General features: G+C 35.0%; 8 protein-coding genes across 8 annotated transcripts; 2 read left to right on the top strand and 6 right to left on the bottom strand.

The window, feature by feature from the left end:
• Positions 1 to 5,294: 5,294 nt before the first annotated feature.
• LOC125026816 (pro-resilin-like) lies at positions 5,295 to 6,994 on the bottom strand. The gene is made up of 2 exons (XM_047615417.1): positions 6,983 to 6,994; positions 5,295 to 5,624 (listed from the first exon to the last, which is right to left on the bottom strand). The coding sequence occupies exons 1-2, from the start codon at positions 6,992 to 6,994 to the stop codon at positions 5,295 to 5,297; spliced, it is 342 nt and encodes a 113-aa protein (XP_047471373.1).
• Positions 6,995 to 7,614: 620 nt separating this feature from the next.
• Positions 7,615 to 8,144, bottom strand: LOC125026817 (pro-resilin-like). The gene is made up of 2 exons (XM_047615418.1): positions 8,133 to 8,144; positions 7,615 to 7,956 (listed from the first exon to the last, which is right to left on the bottom strand). The coding sequence occupies exons 1-2, from the start codon at positions 8,142 to 8,144 to the stop codon at positions 7,615 to 7,617; spliced, it is 354 nt and encodes a 117-aa protein (XP_047471374.1).
• A 1,617-nt stretch (positions 8,145 to 9,761) lies between these two features.
• On the bottom strand, positions 9,762 to 11,975 carry LOC125026818 (pro-resilin-like). The gene is made up of 3 exons (XM_047615419.1): positions 11,925 to 11,975; positions 11,115 to 11,177; positions 9,762 to 10,103 (listed from the first exon to the last, which is right to left on the bottom strand). Exons 1-3 carry the CDS (start codon positions 11,973 to 11,975, stop codon positions 9,762 to 9,764), a joined length of 456 nt encoding a protein of 151 aa, XP_047471375.1.
• A 649-nt stretch (positions 11,976 to 12,624) lies between these two features.
• Positions 12,625 to 13,114, bottom strand: LOC125026819 (pro-resilin-like). The gene is made up of 2 exons (XM_047615420.1): positions 13,103 to 13,114; positions 12,625 to 12,954 (listed from the first exon to the last, which is right to left on the bottom strand). Exons 1-2 carry the CDS (start codon positions 13,112 to 13,114, stop codon positions 12,625 to 12,627), a joined length of 342 nt encoding a protein of 113 aa, XP_047471376.1.
• A 1,900-nt stretch (positions 13,115 to 15,014) lies between these two features.
• Positions 15,015 to 15,545, bottom strand: LOC125026820 (pro-resilin-like). The gene is made up of 2 exons (XM_047615421.1): positions 15,534 to 15,545; positions 15,015 to 15,356 (listed from the first exon to the last, which is right to left on the bottom strand). The coding sequence occupies exons 1-2, from the start codon at positions 15,543 to 15,545 to the stop codon at positions 15,015 to 15,017; spliced, it is 354 nt and encodes a 117-aa protein (XP_047471377.1).
• A 3,107-nt stretch (positions 15,546 to 18,652) lies between these two features.
• Positions 18,653 to 19,240, bottom strand: LOC125026825 (pro-resilin-like). The gene is made up of 2 exons (XM_047615425.1): positions 19,229 to 19,240; positions 18,653 to 18,994 (listed from the first exon to the last, which is right to left on the bottom strand). Exons 1-2 carry the CDS (start codon positions 19,238 to 19,240, stop codon positions 18,653 to 18,655), a joined length of 354 nt encoding a protein of 117 aa, XP_047471381.1.
• A 962-nt stretch (positions 19,241 to 20,202) lies between these two features.
• On the top strand, positions 20,203 to 20,687 carry LOC125026826 (pro-resilin-like). Its single transcript, XM_047615426.1, has 2 exons — positions 20,203 to 20,214; positions 20,346 to 20,687. Exons 1-2 carry the CDS (start codon positions 20,203 to 20,205, stop codon positions 20,685 to 20,687), a joined length of 354 nt encoding a protein of 117 aa, XP_047471382.1.
• An 812-nt stretch (positions 20,688 to 21,499) lies between these two features.
• LOC125026827 (cuticle protein 21-like) lies at positions 21,500 to 23,770 on the top strand. The gene is made up of 5 exons (XM_047615427.1): positions 21,500 to 21,610; positions 22,727 to 22,816; positions 22,954 to 23,236; positions 23,365 to 23,395; positions 23,668 to 23,770. The coding sequence occupies exons 1-5, from the start codon at positions 21,500 to 21,502 to the stop codon at positions 23,768 to 23,770; spliced, it is 618 nt and encodes a 205-aa protein (XP_047471383.1).
• The last annotated feature ends 23 nt before the right edge of the window (positions 23,771 to 23,793 follow it).

The following is a 23,793-nucleotide window of genomic DNA, read 5'->3' on the forward strand; positions in this document are numbered from 1 at the left end:
CACCACCCTAACACACGGGCGATAGCGAGCGTGAATTGACAAGGCGAGTAAAAATGCCCCTGTATTGTTTGAATAAGTAAAAAAGAATAATTATTTCGCAACCAAGCATTCATACAAGATAAAACTTGGACCACCTTGTAGAGTGAAAGAAAAAAAGTGTCCTGATGAGTAGTGAAATATATTCAGTTCAACCCTGGGAGTAATCATTTGGTAATCGATAACTGGAAACTGTAATTGTAATTACTGGGCAATTTAACACTACAATCGGTCCTCCCCCCCCCCACAACAAAAGAGAAATGAAAATAAATCCTTATATCCATATAGCGTCTTAATAATAATGACTTTCTTTAGAGCAGGGAATTGCAACTGATATCTGAATAATTGGGAGAAAAAAACACTATGATTCTTGCCCTCAAACATCATGTTGATTCAATGTTGCTCAGTGATGTAATACGAAGCACATATTTCTGATATTATAATGTTTGATGGCCGATATTATAACCGAAACCAATATATATTTATACACACATCTACACACACACACACACACACACACACACACACACACACACACACACACACACTATATATATATATATATATATATATATAATATATATATATATATATATATATATATATGTTTTAGTGGCCTTATAAAGTAATAATTAAGTAAGGCATATGATTAATATTTTACCTATTTTTTATCTATATGCCTACATGATGATAGAGAGATAGATGAATATATAGCATATATATGTGTATATATATAAAATCTATCTATCTATCTATTTATACACACACATATATGTAAATATTTCTATTTCTATATATATATACATACATATATATATATATATATATATATATATATATATATATATATATATATATATTACATGTATACACATTGCATATGAATTATATATAGATCACACACACACACACACATATCAAGGGCAGCTCCGCTGAGCTCTAATTCTCCTATTGCGGAATACGAAGTCAAATCTGAATGATCTGGCTCAATATGAATGGCTAAATACCACGAAGAACCCCTGGCTCGTGTTAAAGCATTAGTGATTATTAGTGACTGTCAGGTTTTCTCTTGTTCATTCATTAATGTCATTCATTCTTCATTCTTTATTACAGTGCTCATTAATGCCATTAGCATATTATAATCATTAGTAATTGTTAGTGAATTAATAAGTATGTCTTTCATTAATGTATATTCAATAGTGTACTTATTCTTTAAAGTCATCTTTCATCATCATGGTTATGAGTCATTTCATCTTAATTCATAAATCACTGATAATAGTCAAAACAGGTTTTGAAATTACGTAACATCCTTTTATTTGCTGTTTATTTTTATTTCCCACAAATAAACACACACACACACACAAAAAAAAAAAAAAAAAGAACAAGGAAACAATATGAACCGAATAAAAAGCAATAAAGAAGTTATTGACTGCGCAGGTCCCCTTCCAAAGAGTAAACGTGGTTATAAGTTTCTATTAACTATAATTGACGTGGCCACCCGATATCCTGACGTTTCCCCCCTAAGGCGCATTGCTACTAAGAATATTGTGAAGGCCTTCATAAAGTTTTCACACAATTGGGTCAGATCAAGGGTCAAATTTCACGTCCAGACTGTATAAAGAAGTCCTTGGGTATACAGTAGTGCAGGTCTAGCGTATATCATCCTCAGAGTCAAGGGGTAGTTGAACGATTTTACTATAGTCTAAAAATAATGATTAAAGCCTCCTGTTTAGAGACTGGTTCTGAGTGGGATGAAGGAATATATTTGCTGCTATTTTCTGTAAGGGACAGTGTTCAAGAAAGTTTTGGTTATTTACCATTTCAATTAATCTACGGCCATGAAGTGCTTGAACCGATAAAAGGCTTAAAGGAATGTTGGTTAAATGTAGAGGAGAGATTCCTATAGATGCTTATATGAATAAATTTAAGCACAGATTGCAATACCTATTTCAATAGTTCATAATCATTTGGGTAAAGTTCAGACAATAATGAAAGAATATTTAGATAAAATAAATAATACTGAAGTCAGAACGTGTAATGAGGGTAATTTAGTTTTGGCCTTGCTACCTAATCAAGAATAATCGTTTTAGTAAGAAATTCTAAAACAGACAGTCTATCGCCAACACAGATTTATATGAGCCAATGAAGACAAAAATGCTTTCACTCTCAATGCAATTCAGATTATGATATGGAACGATAGTATCTTTATGCTAGTTTATTTTTCTATATACAGATTGTTTATAGACATTATTCATCCAACCAAACTATATCTAAGAATACTGGGGGGCGGATGCATAGGGCCGTCGTGTGGAAGAGGTACTGGGTTTCACCTTCAGAGGTGACATCGGCCACCTAACCAGAGTCGCCGTTGACAGTGTAGGTGACCCTCTGAAGACGATCGTCAGGAAGGAGGACGAAGTAGGAACCCTGAGTGTTAGGGCCATCTCGTGCCTCCTGTTGACCGAAGTTGTGGCGCCAGATTCATAGATTGGTGTGTTCTCAGGGAGGGCGAGGGTAACGAAGGTATTATTTCTTAAATAATATTTAATAATTTAGTTTTATTCCATATGTTACGAAGGATATTCTTGGTGTGACATGCTGTCTGTTTCATTTTGCTTCTAAATTAATCCCTGTGTGTAAGGAATGGCCAGGGTTATCATCCCCTGGCGGCGAGGAATTTGAACGTAGGTCAGCAAGATTGCTAGACGAGATCGCTACCGCTGCACCACACAACACACACGCCGTAGATGCGCGTTGGGACCCCATGGCTGTTCTGAGGACGGGCAAGAGCAACGGTCATAAGAACAGTGAGTACAATTACCTACAATATCGGGAATGTTATAACTAAAAAACACGAAATACCATGTCACTTATTATCACATGATCTGCAAACTTTGAGATCACATGACTTACTAATTAGAGATTTCCTTGTTTAATTATCTACATATTATTTCTTACGTATATAAAGAAGCTGGAATAGAACACCTACACCGGTTAATATGTCATTTTTGGTGTTTGAATTCATGACGAATAGCCAGGGACTTATTTTGAAAATAAGTTTAGTAGGATATAGGTGGATTTAGATATATTAATTGTATACAAATTCTTCTACAATTAACTGTTTTTATGAAACCATTTGCTATATTACTTCTATATCTTATAAGGTGCACTCAAAGGCAAAGCAATAAGTCTTTCAAATTCTATTTGCGCAATCTAAACAGGCATAATTACGCGTTTAAATACACCAATGAGAAAAAAAAAAACACTTTGTAATACAGATTATGATATGAAACAGTGTCGTCCAAATGCTACCTTATATTATAAAAGCATTGTTTATTCATGAAAACATACTATATCTACGCATCCCTGGGGGGCGGGTGTGATATGGGGGCTGTGTTGAGAGGCTTTACCCTCGTATGTGACATCGGCCACGTAACCAGAGTAGCTGTTGACAATGTAGGTGACCCTCTGAAGACGACCGTCGGGTAGGAGGACGAAGAAGGAACCCTGAGTGAAAGGACCATCTCGGGCCTCCTGATGACCAAAGTCATTGCCAGATGGTGGGTCGTTCACATATTTACTATGACAACTGTACAACCTATATTCACGTTCTCGCATCGCACCTTCTATTCCATGGTGTGTGATGTTAGAATATCTGGAACAAGGAATGTTTTTAAATAGCTGGAGCAAGTAAAGCTCCTCCCTAATGATGAGCTTGGAGAGTTTTTACCTTGATATTTCTGAGTACTGTATCTGCTTCTTAACACACACACACACCTAACCTAACACCAGAGATAGATAGGTACCGTTATTTATAGATTTACAAATTATATTTATCACTCAAAATCAGATGCATATGAAGAGCGTTGATATTATATATATATATATGTGTGTGTGTGTGTGTGTGTGTGTGTGTGTGTGTGTGTGTGTGTGTGTGTGTGTGTGTGTACAAATATGTATTATATATATGAACCTACATTTGTTAATTACTGTTAAGATTTTACACAATGTTGAGAGGGTTTTGTCGTCTCATTATTTTTTCATATCACTCGTAAGCGATATGTGTGAGAAAAAGAGGCATAACATAATTCTCAGATTGAAGTTCAGTCACAAATTGTTATAATGATACTACAGCTACCAATGCAAGCAAAACAATAAGAAGACATATAATGATGATGCAGTAATAAAAATTATTAGAATAAGGATAACCTTCATTATCACTGACTGTATTTGCTATTAATACTTTTATTATCAATGATTATCACTAATTTAATTTATCAATGTAATATTTCTGATGATTAAAGTTATAGTACTGTCAGATATAAAAAAATAAAAAATAAAACAATAGTAAATATGCTGGTAATGAATATTTAGGAAATATTGTTATACCCATATTCCAGACCTCCTTTTCGCCCTCGCTAAAGCCATACATTTTTAATATTATATAGCGATCAGAACAATTTTTTCCAACTGTTTGAAAACCAATTCTTAATTTTTGATGACTGCATTGACTTGGCACGTAAAGTCCGGTGTCAAGCAAATATTTACAGAAATACTACAAGCTGTCGCTACTGAATGCTCCCTGCCGTTGATTATATGCCGAATATCCAGCATATTTCCATATGAATTGCCGTTGTACAGTTACACAGGCTTGCTTATTCTTTTTGGTTCTCTTTGCTTCATTCGTGTGAGTCACTTATGGATATTTTTATCAACTTTTTAGCTTTGAAAAGTTGGCTGTGAAAGCTTGTTCCTAAGTGTCTCTTTCATCGCTCATTTCTAGCAACGAAAGGAATCATGATTTCATCGTTGCTGTTATATTATAATCGTTAATACCACAAGGAAAAACACTGAACAATATCAAATGTTTTCCTAATTTGTCAGCAATTATCCCAGATGGCATTTAGTGTGTGGATGAATACTACACACTCTAATTATATAAATCCGAGTTTTATACTGATAGATATAATGATGGTGGGAATAGTGATAATATGGTAAATAACAACAATACCGGTAGCACTAAGCTGCAAACATACCAACACCAACGCCCGCCTCTCTCCTCTCTTATTATGTCTCTGCGACATATTAATATACTCAGAGGTTACATATGTATGTTCCAGTCATAGACATGCAGATACAAAAATGCCTTTATGTCCAATGTAGTTCATATTATATTATAAAACGACGCTATGCATATGCTAGTTTATTAACTTATAAATATACATTTTATGGACACTATTAATGAAACGAAATAATCTCTAAGCATAGTGGGGAGCGGCTGTATAGGGTCGTGGTGTGGCATCACCCTCGTAGGTGACATCGGCCACATAACCGGAGTCGCCGTTGACAGTGTAGGTGACCCTCTGAAGACGACCGTCAGGAAGTAGAACGTAGTAGGAACCCTGAGTGTTGGGGCCATCTCGGGCCTCCTGATGACCGAAGTCGTTGCCAGATGGTGGGTCGTTGACGGCGTAGTTGAAGTCGTACTTGGCAGGTGCTGACGAGGGCGTTGTTATGCCATATCCATAGGATGGTGTGTTCTCAGGGCGGGCGAGGGCAATGGCCACAAGGACGGCGAGTATAATTACCTACAATATAGGAATATCTTTAAAAAATATATATCATAAAATCTAGATATAATCTCTAGAACGGTTATATGTTTGAATTTCAAACAAAAGGTGTACCATCCATTGCAGAAGTATTTACAGTGACATCTCTACCACCTTAAATGCCATGCTGCGTGACGATGAGAGATTATCTGATGCAGTGAGTGTGAGTAAATCTGTTTAAATAGATGGAGCGGGTAAAGCTCCTCCCTAATGATGAGCATGAAAAGTGTTGTTGTGGGTGGAGTGATGTATTAAATTTCTCCTTGATATTTTTAACCACAAAAGTTTAAGACCTGATTGTGGATTTTTATCGCACACACATTTGCACGCACATATATTTGTGTATATATACAGTATATATACATATACATACACAATATATATATATATACATACATATATATATATATATATTAACACACATAAACTTATATGTAGATATACATGCATTTATGTGTGGTGTGTAAATGTATGTGAACACTCAAATACACAAACACACATGCATACATATATGTTCTTTATACAGACAGGTGTGACTGTTTGTGTGATATATATAAATACGCACCCACATCCGCACACACTGATACATAAACATATATACATGTACATACACAGTATATATGTATACACACATGCGTATGTGTTTATGGACACATACATATATATACACATTTACACGTGCTCGTCTGTGAGTATATACATATGTACATGCACACACACACACACACACACACACACACACACACACACACACACATATACGTGTGTGTGTATATATATATATAATTGCATGTATATACTGATAAATATATACATAAGTACACATAAATGTATGTAGACTGATAGAGGAATAAAGTTCATTGTAATAATAATGGTTTTAATAAAGATAATGATAATATTGATTATCTTCTGTGATCATGATAATCCATTTCCTATAAAATCATTATCAATATTCAATCTATATTTACATTGCAATTCCATCATCACACTCTGTTAATGAATTTCCATAGTCTGAACGCATTTCAGACTCCAGCATCTTTACAGGACATATTAAATGGCTTTTTTCTTACCTTCAAATTTGTCTCTTGCAGTTGTCAGATTATTCTTTTGCTACCTTTAAGCGGGATTATGTCCCAATACCTGCAGAAACTTCCTTTACTTTTTTTATTATTATTATTATTTTTTTTTTTACCTCTGTCGCTAAACATCAACATAAAAATGGTAAGATTTCCCTGCGTAATAATAATGAGATCTGGTCTCTTGACTTTTTTTTAAACTGGATTTTGTTGATAAGAGAAGCAGTAAGTGTGTCCTACATATGACATTTTTAACAGTACCCTCTGGCTCATGGTTATGCCGCCATTTGGTCGTTTATATCCCGATTCCTCTAGTCACACAGTTATGCGTATTCCTTTTGACAGAATTTGTCTTTCTGAGCGAATTACAGCATTTCTACAGTTTGACCTCTTTCTTCCTCGATTCTGTCTTTCAAAGGTTTGGATTTGTCTCTGTTTCTGGTTGCTATCACTTTTCCTTAATTGTTTCTACCTTTAATATCCAATAACGAAATTAATAGTCATTACTATTCTTATTATCCTTATAATCGTTACGTTACCATTTGGAATATGTATACAAATCTTAACGGGTTTCTGCCAGTATCATTACTGACACTATTTCTTCGGATGTAAAGATGAAAACTATACAATATAATTATATTAATTTCATTTATATTGACAATAATGTTAACGAAAACAACTACAATGATAAATAGTAGTAGCAATAATAGCAACAGATATGCTTTCTTTGTCTGTATAACCGACTTCATCTGAATCATTTTCTTTTTTTTCCCCTCAAAAATATCTTTACACTTATTGTAATTGGTATAAAATGATAAAACGCCATTGGTATGCTAGTTTATTAACTTATATTTACATATTTTATGGACATTATTAAATGAATTATACTTTGCCTAAGCATATTGAGGGGTGGGTGTATAGGGGCGTGGTGTGGAAGGGTATTGGGCATCACCTTCATAAGTGACATCGGCCACATATCCAGAATCACCATTGACAGTGTAGGTGACCCTCTGAAGACGACCGTCGGGAAGAAGGATGAAGTAGGAACCCTGAGTGTTGGGGCCATCTCGAGCCTCCTGATGACCGAAGTCGTTGCCAGATGGTGGGTCGTTTACGGCGTAGTTGAAGTCGTATTTGGCCGGCCCTGTAGAGGGCGTCGTGGCGCCATAGCCATAGGACGGTGTGTTTTCAGGGCGGGCGAAGGCAACGGCCAAAAGGGCGGTGAGTATAATTGCCTATAATATCGGGAAAGTTTGAACACAATTGCTGAGGAACATAAAATATCACGTATATCTTCTCTAACACAGATAACATTGTGCAGATTTAGTATATTTTTGAAACAAAAAGCATGTTGCTGACACGTATTCACTATAACGTCTTAACCACATTAATCCGCTTTTCTGTATCTCACCTGCAGTGTCATGTTGTATGATGATAGTAGAATGTTTGATGCAGTGAGAATGGTTTCATCTGTTTATATAGATGGAGCAAGTAAAGCTCCTCCCTTTTGTGGATGGAGCGTTGTATAGCCTTTCCTCTTGATGTTCCAACCTCATGATTTAGAGGCCTAGTTGTGGATTTTTTTTTTTCGCAGTCACACCATCTCTTTTTGTATCCGTACACGCTCGCACACACAGAGGTTTGTAAAATATGTATATATGTGTGTTTACATACACATATATATATATATATGTATATGTATATTTTTATATGTATGCATACATATATTTGTGTATATGTATATTTTTATATGTATGCCTACATATATATGTATATGTGTATTTAATACATAGTTATATAGTACATGTGTATATAGATAAACAGGTAGACAGATCGATAGACTAAGAGACAGGTAACACACACAAACATATGGGTGTGTGTGTGCGCGCATCTATTATGTATACATATATATTAATATATATGTGCATACACATGTATATATATATATATATATATATATATATATATATGCAATTGTCTATATAAAATATATGCATATTGCATATTATATGTACAATAGATATCTTGAATATCTCTTCGGAAAAGGAAGAAGAAAATAAGCGTATCTGTCTTGGACCCTCGAGTAATGGTGACACCACTATGGATATAAAATATCATTGTAACGTGGATAATAATATTAAAATTAAAGGTGAGAACAAAAGATCTGGAGGATAACAACTATTTTAATGATAACACTTATACTATTATTATGAATATTTTCAGCATTGCACCATTATAGTTCCATCCTGATCACTATGACTGAATTTCCATACAGTGAATACTTTTTGATTAATGGGAATATATTAGACTGTAAATGATCAGTGACACCAACTGTGTCTCCATAGGATATGTAAGATGACATTCATCCGTTCTTCAGTTAGGTTCTCTTTTCGTAGTTATCAGAAAACATTTTTTTGTTAGCTCTAGACTGTCTACGTCGTATCCCTGTACCTGTAAGAACTACCTTTACATTCATAATCTTAATATTTTTTACTGCTGTTTCTCAACTACAATACGGAAAAAAGGCAGAATTTCATTGATTTAATAACAGTCAATTCTGGTCTCATGGGATTTGTCTGATAAGTGAAGTCTAAAGAATGTCCTACCAATGCTGTTTGTAGCACTCCTACAAATGGCATTTCTGACAGGCCTCACTAGCTCGTAATTATACTAACATCAACGGGATTATTACCAATTACTATCCCTATTATTATTGTTATTTTGTTATGGAGATCATCAATACAAGTTGAAAAAGATATCAGAAGTTTCCCCACTGCTTTTTGTATAAATAATCACTGACCGCATTTTTGTAAAGCTTGGAGTTTGTGTAGATATAAACTATAATATGTCATTAATTCGAATTGTATGGACAACGGCAATACTAATGGGAGTAATGATTTTAATAGAATATATGATGATAAAATAGGAACCATCAAATATGCCACACCATCTTATATATCTTTTCTGTTAAAGTAATCCATATTATGAAATGAAACGACGCCATAGATATGCTGATTTAATATTAATTCATGGACGTTTGTTAAGCATTCTGAGAGGCGGGTTTATAGGGGCGTGGTGTGGAAGGGTACTGGGCCTCTCCCTCGTAGGAGACCTCTGCCAAGTAACCAGAATCCACGTTCACATTATAGTTAACGCTTTGAAGACGGCTATCGGGAAGGAGGACGAAGTACGAACCCTGAGTGTTGGGGCCATCTCGGGCCTCCTGATGACCGAAGTCGTTACTAGATGGTGGGTCGTTGACGACGTAGTTAAAGTCGTACTTCGCAGATGCTAAAGAAGGCGTTGAGGCGCTATAGCTATAGGACGCTGTGTTTTCAGGGCGGGCGAGGGCAACGGCCACAAGAGCAGAGAGTGTAATCACCTATATTGTCAGAAAATATTTAGCAAAGGCAAAATGCAAGTGTAACATCTTACATCACCTAGAAATAGTTTTAGCACATTTGTCATATGCTTAAATCTAAAATGAAATAAAGGGTGAATGGTTGATATACGTATTCCTTTTTACATTCTCTATCAAGGATATTTTTCTCGTATCTCGCCTTAGGAACCATAATGCGTGATAATAGAATAACTGACACAACGAGAATGTTTCCATCTGTAGAGCAAGCAAAGCTCCTCCCTACCGATGGGCGTAAAGTATTGTAGGCGGAGCGATGCATTCCACTTCCACCTTGATATTTCTAACCACATCATTTACATACCCAATTATGTGTTTTCATCACATATAATGTATTATACATGTGTTCTCACACACACACATGTATATATGTATATCAATATTTATATAATATGCAGTTACAGTATATATACTGAGTTGAAATGGTATAATATATATCATATAATAAAATATAAATAATCAATCCTGAGAAATTAGATATTTTCCAAAGCTCTAAAATATATTTTCTTAAAAATGGAAAAAAAAAAATTACTAATTGACAGTTACCATTATTATCATCAAAGTAATGGCTATGATAAAATAATAAGGTAAAGATAATTAAGGTAACAATACCTACAATAACTACATATATACAGATTACTTATTGTTTCATTACTCTATCATCACTGTAATTTCATTGTCATCACTACCATTATCGAGTTGCTATAAATGGAATACATTTGTTTCAGTGAGTTTTCTACTCTTGATATGGTGACATCATATATTTAATATATTCCTCAGGATATATATAATAACATTCTCCCACCCTTTTTTTTCGGTCTGTCATCGTTAAGAGATTACCTTTAAGCTGTCTTTGGATTGTTTTCCTCTTGTATTGATACCTGTAGAAGCTACTTTTACACTTTGTCCTATTGATTCTTTATTGCTTATAGTTGCTGGACCTACCTTTACATCTATATGATAATATCATTTTACCTTCATTGTTGAAAGCTGTATATATAGGTCTATATCGTACAGTGTGGAATTTGTGGGTCTTATCTTAGAATCAAAGTTCATGTTAAAGTGCCAACAGATGAATGTTACGACGTTTATTATGGTAAAATAACATGGTCATAAAGAATTTACAAGTATGATATTAGACTGAATGACAATAACTACATTATACTGAGGTAAAGAGCAGCCAACATAGCACAATCATATCATAATCAACAGAATTGAAGTATTTCCATAGAAAAGCACGACGTGATCACAGTTGCTGACTGATGCGGAATCATGAATAGAATATACAAATGACAACGTTTAATTATTCGTGGACTGCATGGGTCATCGGGCTTAGGGGCAACCTAGATTGGCGTTGTCGATTGTCATTAATATTGTATTACCATTATCATAATCACTGACTATGTTTGCTATTAATACTATCATTATCAATCATTATCACTACTTTAACTTATCAGTGTAATATTTCTGATAATTACAATTATACTACAGTCAGTAATATGATAAGAACATCATAATAAAACCATGGAAAATAAGATGGTAATGAATATTTAGGAAATATTGTTATATATATTTTATAGAACTTCTTTTCCCCTCACTAAAGCCATATATATATATATATATATATATATATATTTTTTTATATTTTTTTTTTTTTTTTTTTTTTTTTTTTTTTTACTATCGATTAGAACCATCATTATTTCAGTTTGACGACCAAATCCACACTGAATTGACTTGGCAAGTAAAATCCGTTGTCAAGTAAATGTTTACAGAAATACTACAAACTGTCGCTACTGAATGCTCCATTCCTTTGATTATATGCCGAATCTCCAGCATATTTCCATATGAATTGCCGTTGCACAGTTACACAGGCTTGCTTATTCTTTTTGGTTAATTTTGCTTCAGTCGTGTGAGTCACTTATAAATGTTTTTATCAACCTTTTGGCTTTGAGAAGTAGGCTGTGAAAGCTTGTTCCTGAGTGTCTCTTTCATCTCTAATTTGTATCAATGACAGGAATCATAATCTTATTGTTGATGGTACATTATGGTGATCGCTTATACTGCAAGAAAAAGTATTGAACAATATTCATTGTTTTTTTTCTGATTGGTCAACAAATATCATAGAAGGCATTTTGCATGTGGATCATTACTATGAACTGTAATCATGTTTATCTTAATTTTTGTACAGATAGCTATAATGATGGTGGAAATAAGGATAATATGGTTAATAACAACACTAACGATAGCACTAAGATGTACATATACCAACACCAACACCTCTCTCCCTGCTTATTCTGCTTATTCTGTCTCTACGACATATTAACATACTCAATAATTGCATCTCTTGTAACCCTCCAGTCATAGACATGCAGATACAGAAATGCCCTCATGCTTAATATAGTTATAAAACGACGCTATGCATATGCTAGTTTATTAACTTATGTATACACAGATTAGAGACACTATTAATGAAACAAATTTATCTCTAAGCATAGTGGGGAGCGGGTGTATAGGGGCGTGGTGTGGCATCACCCTCATAGGTGACATTAGCCACGTAACCGGAGTTGCCGTTGACAGTGTAGGTGACCCTCTGAAGACGACCGTCAGGAAGTAGGACGTAGTAGGAACCCTGAGTGTTGGGGCCATCTCGGGCCTCCTGATGGCCGAAGTCGTTGCCAGATGGTGGGTCGTTGACGGCGTAGTTGAAGTCGTACTTGGCGGGTGCTGAAGATGGCGTTGTTAAGCCATATCCATAGGATGGTGTGTTCTCAGGGCGGGCGAGGGCAATGGCCACAAGGACGGCGAGTATAATTACCTACAATATGGGAATCTTTTAAATATATATTTTATAAGATCTAGATATAATCTCTAGAATTGTTATATGTTTGAACAAAAGGTGTATCCTTTGTAGAAGTATTCGCAGTGACATATCTACCACGCAAAATTGTTTTATGGCATCTCACATTAAATGCCATGCTGCGTGACGATGAGAGATTATCTGATGCAGTGATTGTGAGTAAATCTGTTTAAATAGATGAAGCAGGTAAAGCTCCTCCCTAATGATGAGCATGAAAAGTGCTGTTGTGGGTGGAGTGATGTATTAACTTTCCCCTTGATATTTTTAACCACAAAAGTTTAAGACCTAATTGTGGATTTTTATTGCCCACACACATTTGCACGCACATATATTTGTGAATATATACAGTATATATACATATACATACACACTATATATATATATATATATATATATATATATATATATTAACACACATAAACTTATATGTAGATATACATGCATTTATGTGTGGTGTGTAAATGTATGTGAACACTCAAATACACAAACACACATGCATACATATGTTCTTTATACAGACAGGTGTGACTGTTTGTGTGATATATATAAATTCGCACCCACATCCACACAAACAGATACATAAACATATATACATATACATACACAGTATATATGTATACACACATGCGTATGTGTTTATGGACACATACTTATATATACATTTACACGTGCTCGTCTGTGAGTATATACATATGTACATGCATGCACACACACACACACACACACACACACACACACACACACACACACACACACACACACACACACACACACACACACTCACACACACACATACACGTGTATATATATATATATATATATATATATATATATATAATTGTGTGTATATATTGATATATGTATAAGTACACACATATATATATATATATATATATATATATATATATGTAGGCTGGTAGAGGAATAAAGTTCATTGTAATAATAAAGGTTTTAATAAAGATAATGATAATATTGATTATCTCAAAAGACCATGATAATCCATTTCCTATATAACCATTAACAATATTCAATCTATATTTACATTGCAATTCCACCATCACTCTGTTATTGAATTTCCATAGTCTGAATACATCTCCAACTCCAGCATCTTTACAGGATATATGAAATGGCTTTCTTCTTACCTTCAAATTTGTCTCTTGCAGTTGTCAGATTATTCGTTTGCTACCTTTAAGCGGGCTAATTTCCCAATACCTGCAGAAACTTCCTTTACTTTTTTGAATATTTTTTTTTTTTCACCTCTGTCGCTAAACATCAACATTAAAAAACTCACTACTCATTAAAATGGTAAGATTTCACTGCGTAATATTAATTAGATCTGGTCTCATGACTTTTTAAACTGGATTTTGTTGATAAGGGAAGCCGTAAGTGTGTCCTACATATGACATTTTTAACAGTACTCTCTGGCTCATGATTATGCCGCCATTTGGTCGTTTATATCCCGATTCCTCTAGTCACACAGTTATGCGTATTTCTTTTGATAGAATTTGTCTTTCTGAGCGAATTACAGCATTTCTACAGTTTGACCTCTTTCTTCCTCGATTCTGGCTTTCAAAGGTTTGGATTTGTCTCTGTTTCTGGTTGCTATCACTTTTCCTTAACTGTTTCTACATTTAATCTCCTATAACGACATTAATAATAATTACTATTCTTATTATCCTTAAAATCTTAACGGGTTTCTTCCAATATCATTACTGACACTATTTCTTCTGATGTAAAGATGAAAACTATACAATATAATTGTATTAATTTCATTTATATTGACAATAATGTTAACGAAAACAACTACAATAAAAAAGATAATGATGAAAATAGTAGCAACAGGTAAGCTTTCTTTGTCTGTATAACCGACAGAATCTGAATAATTTTCTCTTCTTATCCTTCAAAAATATCTTTACACTTATTGTAATTGGTATAAATGATAAGACGCCATTGATATGCTAGTTTATTAATTTATATTTACATATTTTATGGACATTATTAAATAAACCATACTTTGCCTAAGCATATTGAGGGGTGGGTGTATAGGGGCGTGGTGTGGAAGGGTATTGGGCATCACCCTCGTAGCTGACATCGGCCACATATCCAGAATCACCATTGACAGTGTAGGTGACCCTCTGAAGACGACCGTCGGGAAGGAGGACGAAGTAGGAACCCTGAGTGTTGGGGCCATCTCGAGCATCCTGATGACCGAAGTCGTTGCCAGATAGTGGGTCGTTTACGGCGTAGTTGAAGTCGTATTTGGCCGGTCCTGTAGAGGGCGTCGTGGCGCCATAGCCATAGGACGGTGTGTTTTCAGGGCGGGCGAAGGCAACGGCCAAAAGGGCGGTGAGTATAATTGCCTACAATATCGGGAAAGTTTGAACACAATTGCTGAGAAACATAAAATATCACGTATATCTTCTCTAACACAGATAAAATTGTGCAGATTTATTATATGTTTTGAAACAAAAAGCTAACTGATGACACGTATTCACTATAACGTCTTAACCAAATTAATCCACCTTTCTGCATCTCACCTGCAGTGTCATGTTGTATGATGATAGTAGAATGTTTGATGCAGTGAGAATGGTTTCATCTGTTTATATAGATGGAGCAAGTAAAGCTCCTCCCTTTTGTGGGTGGAGCGTTGTATTACCTTTCCTCTTGATGTTCCAAACCTCATGATTTAGAGGCCTAGTTGTGGTTTATTTTTCGCAGTCACACCATCTTTTTGTGTATCAATACACGCTCGCACACAGATGTATGTAAAATATGTATATATATGTGTATTTACATACACACATATATGTGTATATGTATATTTTTATATGTATGCATACATATATATGTTTATATGTGTATATAAATACATAGTTATATAGTACATGTGTATATAGATAAACAGGTAGAGAGATCGATAGACTAAGAGACAGGTAAAACACACACACACATAAGAGTGTGTGCGCACGTCTATTATGTACACATATATTCTAATATATATGTGCATATGTGCAAACATATGTATATATATGTATATATATGTAATTGTCCATATTAAAATGTATGCATATTGTATATTATATGTACAATAGATATCTTGAATATCTCCTCTGAAAAGGAAGAAGAAAAAAGGTGTATCTGTCTTGGACCCTCGAGTAATAGTGACACCACTATGGATATTAAATATCATTGTAACGTGGATGATAATATTAAAAATAAAGGTGAGAACAAAAGATCTGGAAGATAACAACTATTTTAATGATACCACTTATACTATTATTATGAATATTTTCAGCATATCACCATTATAGTTCCACCCTGAACACCATGACTGAATTTCTATACACTGAATACTTTTTTGATTAATGGGAATATATTAGATTGTAAATTGCCAGTGACACTAACTGTGTCTCCGTAGGATATATAAGATGACATTCATCCGTTCTTCAATTAGGTTTTCTTTTCGTGGTTATCAGAAAACATCTTTTCGTTAGCTCTAGACTGTCTACGTCGTGTCCCTGTACCTGTAAGAACTACCTTTACATTCATAATCTTAATATTTTTTTACTGCTGTTTCTCAACCACAAAATCAGAATTTCCCCGATTCATGGGAGTGCCCTACCAATGCTGTGTGTAGCAATCCTATAAATGCCATTTCTGCCTGGCCTCACTGCCTCATAATTATACCAATAACAACGAAATTATTATCAATTATTATCCCTATTATCATTATCATCATTATGTTATGACCATCAGTCCAAGTTGAAAAAGATATCTGAAGTTTCTTCAATGTTTTTTTTTATTTTTTTTATAGATAATCATTGACCGTATTTCCGTAAAGCTTGGAGTTTATAGGTGTAGATATGATCTATAATAAAATGTCATTAATTCGAATTGTATAGATAACAGCAATAATAATGGGAGTAATGATTACAGTAGAAAAATAATAATGATAAAACAGGAACCATGAAATATGCCACACTGACCTACCTTTGCGGTTACTGTAATCCATATTATGAAATGAAACGAAGCCACAGATATGCTAATTTAATAATTTATTTGTGTAGAATGCATGGACGTTTATAGGGGCGGGCTTATAGGGGCGTGGAGTGAAGGGGTACTGTGCATCACCCTCGTATGTGACCTCGGCCAAATAACCAGAATTACCGTTCACATTGTAGATGACCCTCTAAAGACAACCGTCGGGAAGGAGAACGAAGTTGGAACCCTAAGTATTGGGGCCATCTGGGGCCTCCTGATGACCAGATAGTTTAGTCGTTGACGGCGTAGTTGAAATCGTACTTAGCAGTTGCTAAAGAGGGCGTAGAGGCACTATAGCCATAGGCGGGCGAAGGCAACGGCCACAAGGGCGGAAAAAGTAATCACCTATATTGTCAGAAAAGTTTGGCAAGGACAACATGCAAGTTATGTTACCTAGAAATGGTTTTAGTACATTTGTCATAAGCTTAAATCTAAAAATAAAGTAAAGGCGAAATTTTGGTTTACTATTTCATTCTTTAGCACGGATATTTGTCTTCTCGCATAAGTACCATAGTGCGTAATAATGGAATAATTGACACAGAGAGAATGTTTCCAATGAAATATTTTCCAAAGTTCTAGAATGCAATAAAAATATTGCTACTGCTATGAAATATTACATACAGGTTATCTATTGTTTCATTACTATACCATCACTTGATATGGTGACATCACAAATTTAATTGTCTTACGTCTTCTCAGGATATGTGTAATATTTTTCCACCCTTTTAATTCGGTCTCTCGTTGTTATGAGGAGGAACTACTTTTACAGTTAATCCTAGTGATTCTTTATTACCTTTCTTCCTAAATCCTGACAAGCAATATATTATCTCACTACAGCATGCAATGGAAATCAGTAATAATCAAAACTCATCTCCCATTATGTGGTACTCGGTGTTCTATTGGTGACATTTTCGGCAATGCTGCAAATGATCGAGCCAAAAAGGTACCCTGCAGTTCATTATTATATCCTGCATATTAAGAATTATCATTTCCTTAAGTATGTCAGCATGCCTGTCTCTTTTGCTGTGAGGTGCTTTACTCGTTTGCCCAATTATGGATACTGTCATCAGGCTTTTTGCATTTTCTACAGTTATTGTTCTTCTAGACTTTATCGATTTTGATTTTCTAATTTCTGGTTTTGTTAGTTGTCTCCTTTTGTTTGCATTTCACTATGTCTCAAGTATTTCCATGTCTGAACTCTAACAATTTCATTAGGTTTTTATTGTTACCATTATCATTAATTATTATCATTATCACATTATTATCATTATCATATTATTATCCTTATTATAGTATGATAATCATCAATACTAATTAAAGAGTCTGACTGATTACATCAAATAACATAACACTTTTCACGGACAGTAATTTTCCTAATGACAAAAAATATTATGGAAAGGGATACCGCTAATGATCATAAAAAACAACAACAACGCCCACTTCTCCCTTTTCCTCATTATGTATTACATTACCTTCCTTTGTCACACAAAAGAACATAAAAATGCCAATTCACTTAAATATAATATATTGTATATAAAACGATGCCATCGATATGCTAGTTTATTAACTTAGATAAACATCAATTATGGACATTATTAAATAAATTATACTTTGCCTAGGCATATTGAGGGACGGGTGTATAAGGGCGTTGCGTTGAGGGGTACTGGGCTTCACCCTCGTAGGTGACCTCGGCAACGTATCCAGAATCACCGTTGACAGTGTAGGTGACCCTCTGAAGACGCCCATCAGGAAGTAGGACAAAGTAGGAACCCTGAGTGTTAGGGCCATCTCGGGCCTCCTGATGACCGAAGTCGTTGCCAGATGGTGGGTCGTTGACGGCGTAATTAAAGTCGTATTTGGCAGGTCCTGAAGAGGGCGTTGTGGCGCCATAACCGTAAATCGGTATGTTCTCAGGGCGGGCGAGGGCAACGGCCACAAGAGCGAGGAGTGCAGTTACCTACAATATCGAGAATGTTTAATCCACGTTGAATATATATATATATATATATATATATATATATATATATATATATATAATATATATATATATTTATATATATTACAAATATGACATCATACACAATCTAGAATAAGTGCCTCGTGCTTATGGCTGAGCCTTTAGCAGGTAGCTCATCCTTGACACACAAAATCACATTCACTACCGCGTAATTTTTTTCTTCTCGCATCTCACCTTAAATCCCATCGTGTGTGATAATAGAATATCTGACACAGTGAGTGATTCCATCCGTTTATATACTTGGAGCAGGCAAAGCTCCTCCCTAATGATGAACAATGAATTCCGTACATTTTAATAATTGTAACCACATTTAATGCTTAAATTTTTGAAGCCTCAGAAAATACCTTGTTTTCATTATATATTCGAAAAGAAGTTTCAGTTATACGTATATATGTGTGTGTACATGTAAATATGATAGATAAATATTGTAAATATGTTATACATCAAGTATATATATATATATATATATATATATATATATATATGTATAAACACATAGATGTATACAGTATATATGTATGTAGACATGTATGGATATACAGCTATAGACTGTTTTCCGCGATCGGCCATCGAAAGATTTAAAGGCCAGACATACATATACACTAATCTCACAGCAAACGAAGTGTTAAGAAAAGTAAACACATTAAGATTTATGTACATTTCAGCATATTGGCGCTCTTCAACAAACACACACACACACACACACACACACACACACACACACACACACACACACACACACACACACAGACACACACACACACACACACATACACACACAGTGGACTTCTTTATCTTTTTGTGTACATACGTGTGTATACATATATATGTTTATGCATGTAGATTTTTATCTATCAATGTATATATTACATATACATATATACATACAAACACGTGTGTGTCTGTGTTTTACATACACATATATGTATGTGTGTATGTATGAAAATAATGAAAATAAGATTCTTCACAGAAAGTGGGTCTAAATTATGAAGCAGCAACAGTGCTTACAAATATCAAGGTGACCGGTAATACACCACTCCGCCCACATCACCCTTCGTGTTCATCATTTGGGAGGAGCTTCACATACTTACACTATATAAACAGATGTAAATGTTTTCACTGCATCACATATTCTCTGATCACACACCATGGGATTTAAGGTGAGATGCAAGAGGACAGATTCGCTTGTCAAGAATGCATCTTTTGATTACAATTTAGTCATATCCTGTTCACTTTTCATCATCATTATTACGTTAGTGTACTTTCTGTTATAACATTCCCGACACTGCAGGTAATTGCACTCGCCGCCCTAGTGGCCGTTACCCTCGCCCGTCCTCAGAACACACCGGCCTATGGCTATGGCGCCACAACGCCCTCTTCAGGACCTGCCAAATACGACTTTAATTACGCCGTCAACGACCCACCATCTGGCAACGACTTCGGTCATCAGGAGGCCCGAGATGGCCCTAACACTCAGGGTTCCTATTACGTCCTCCTTCCCGACGGTCGTCTTCAGAGGGTCACTTACACTGTGAACGGTGATTCTGGCTACGTGGCCGAGGTCACCTACGAGGGCGAGGCCCAGTATCCTTCCACACCACGCCCTTATACACCCGCCCCTCAATATGCTTAAACGCAATGTTTTAGTAACCTCTGTATATATACTTTATTAAACTTGAACATCGGTGACATTCTTTAATATCTTTGTGTGAATAACAGAAGTATGTGACTACTATCATTATTATGTTTTCATTATCAAGCACTAAAAACAACACTCACTAAATTTATAAACGAGTCTTTCCTACATTTCACAGTTCTTCTCTGAGGGGTGATGGGTATGACCATAATCAGAAATGGTATATATAGAGGCACATCCATTGATATTTAGTATATATAATGTGAATAGATATAAATTATAATTAAGTTACTGACATACAGACTGCTTTATAGTACATATCAGGAAAAACAACACTTTTCCTGAACTTACAGCTGAAACACTCACTGACATAATCTAATTATATATCTTTTCATTTTTAAAGTGCTTTGATATTGCTTGTTATAGCTACATGTTTTTGTTTGGCAAGATAACCATCGGTAAGAAATTGCATAAATTGATATAGAGGAACTTCTTTCAAAATTTTGATTTTGTGATAACCGAAAACCACAATACCTGAACTTTAATGTATAATAAATCCGTCGTCAACACGAGCAACATTGTCTAGGTCAGTGGTTCTCAGACTGTTTACACACACGACCCTGGTTGTCAAACCTCCACATTCGCGACTCCCTGACATCAACTGGTCCATTTATGATTTCTGAACTACATGTTTTTTTTTTGGCGGAAAGAAAATTTTATTTATTTATTATTTTGACATGTAATACGATATTCTATACAGACATGGCTCTTTAGTATATTTAATACGAATATACGAAACCCTGGTAAAAATGCCTACAATATCTCCTCACGACCCCACAAGGGATAGCGACCCACCTATTGGAAACGTCTGGTTTTATAAAAAGCCTGTGACACAGGCTACTGTGTCTTTAACGAACCCTGTGAGATGAGGCACTTGCCCTATTCCTCATTAGTGACAAACGTTACTATGTCATCACCGTCGCTGTCCTGTTTTCAGAAGTCATTGCTAGATATCTGACAGTGGATTGATTTATTATTCAAAATTATCTGCCGCGTCAACAGCTAAGATCATAACCGGCGAATACCACTAAAGTCATATTTGAAGGAAATATTAGTTGGTGTGAAAGTAGAATAATATAAACTTTATGAAAGAGCGAAAACAGTAAAAGAAGGGCTGTCAAATTTCTCGGAAGTGATGTCGGTTCCAATAGAGCAATACAGTATTTTACAGGGGAGAAAGCGTATTTGTTCAAGACTGAATCACAGAGCTGCCAGTTGAAAGTTCATGTTCATTGCATATATATATATATATATATATATATATATATATATATATACACACACACACATATATATATATATTTATATATATGTACATATATATATAAATATACATATATACACATACATCATACATACATGCATACATATATCTATGTATGTATGTTTATATATATGTATATATATACACATACATGCAAATGTATATATACACTTATATAATATGTATACACATATATGCATGTATGTATATATCTATATATATATATATATATATATATATAAGCATACATACCTACACACACACATGTATATACATATATAAGCATACATACCTAGACACACACATATATATACCATACGTATAATATGTATGTATATATACACATTTATAATTTATATATATACATATACATATACATATATACATATAAACACACACACACACAAACACACAAATAAATATGGATATACAGATGCAAATATGTGTGAGTTTGTGTGCATATATACATATATATATATATATATATATATGTATGTATGCATGTATGTATATGTGTGTTTATTTGTATGTCCGTGTCTATATACAGACCTATGAACATTCAATACATCTCTCTCTCTGTACACAGACACACATCAAATAAATTATCTATTTGTGCAATACAGGCTTAAATAATAAACCACAGCGCTTAGAAATATCAAGGAGATTGTTAATACTCTGCTCCGCCCACAACAGTCTTCATGCTCATCTTCAGGGACGAGTTTTGTTTGCCCCAAGTATATATACAGATGAAGTCGCTCTTAATACATCAGACATTCTATCATCCCACACCATGACATTTAAGGTGAGATGCCAGAGGAAAGATTCATGTGTGAAGAAAGTGCCTTTTGCTTACGCTCTAGTCATATCACATTTGCAAAAATTTTTATTCTTCTAAATTATGTCACTGTATTTTCCATTACAACATTGCTGATATTGCAGGTAATTGCACTCGCCACCCTTGTGGCCGTTGCCCTTGCCCGTCCTCAGAACACACCGGCCTATGGCTATGGCGCCACAACGCCCTCGTCAGCACCTGCCAAGTATGACTTCAATTACGCCGTCAACGACCCACCATCTGGCAACGACTTCGGTCATCAGGAGGTCCGAGATGGCCCCAACACTCAGGGTTCGTATTTCGTCCTCCTTCCCGACGGTCGTCTTCAGAGGGTCACATATACTGTGAACGGAAATTCTGGCTACGTGGCCGAGGTCACCTACGAAGGTGAGCCCCAATACTCCTCTACGCAACGCCCTTATACACCCGCCCCTCAGTATGGGTAGATACATATAATCTATGATATATTGTTTAATAAACTAGCACATCGATGGCACTCTTTGGTATCTTTATAGGGATAACTGAGGGAAATCAGATTATTAGAATGTGAGTGTTTGTGTTTGCAGCATTGTATCTGTTGTGTATCGTACTCTGAGTCCTGAAAAAAGTACTTCGACAGTAATCATAATAATCATAATCAAGGTTTAAAGATGCAAGAGGGGAGAAGTGGACATGGAAACGATGTAGTGGTATTGAATGGATAGTGAAGTATTAGAGAATCATGCAAGGTTCTATGTATGTTAAGTAATCGCATGATCATGAGCCCACTCTATTCTTAAAAGTAACATTTGTCCTTTAACTGACATTGCTCAAACCAGAATTGATGTGATTACTGTTAACATGAAAGAAGAGAAAGTAAAGAAAAATATGGATCTAGTACAACAGATAAAGTTTTTAAATATGAGGGTGTTTGGGCGATAGGCATACTGCGTGAATATATTAAA

This window comes from Penaeus chinensis, chromosome 7 (assembly GCF_019202785.1).
Source record: "Penaeus chinensis breed Huanghai No. 1 chromosome 7, ASM1920278v2, whole genome shotgun sequence".
In the NCBI taxonomy this organism is placed as follows: Eukaryota; Metazoa; Arthropoda; class Malacostraca; order Decapoda; family Penaeidae; genus Penaeus; species Penaeus chinensis.

Excerpts from the sequence above, each read along its gene's own strand:
- LOC125026818 (XM_047615419.1), bottom strand. The coding sequence starts at position 11,975 with ATGCTGGAGATTCGGCATATAATCAAAGGAATGGAGCATTCAGTAGCG. Across the intron at positions 11,178-11,924 it reads TGGAGCATTCAGTAGCGACA|ATAAGACCCACAAATTCCAC; the intron begins GTTTGTAGTATT and ends TTTGATTCTAAG. Across the intron at positions 10,104-11,114 it reads TACAGCTTTCAACAATGAAG|GTGATTACACTCTCTGCTCT; the intron begins GTAAAATGATAT and ends CTGACAATATAG.
- LOC125026827 (XM_047615427.1), top strand. The coding sequence starts at position 21,500 with ATGCCTACAATATCTCCTCACGACCCCACAAGGGATAGCGACCCACCT. Across the intron at positions 21,611-22,726 it reads CTGTGTCTTTAACGAACCCT|GGACGAGTTTTGTTTGCCCC; the intron begins GTGAGATGAGGC and ends GCTCATCTTCAG. Across the intron at positions 22,817-22,953 it reads CCCACACCATGACATTTAAG|GTAATTGCACTCGCCACCCT; the intron begins GTGAGATGCCAG and ends CTGATATTGCAG.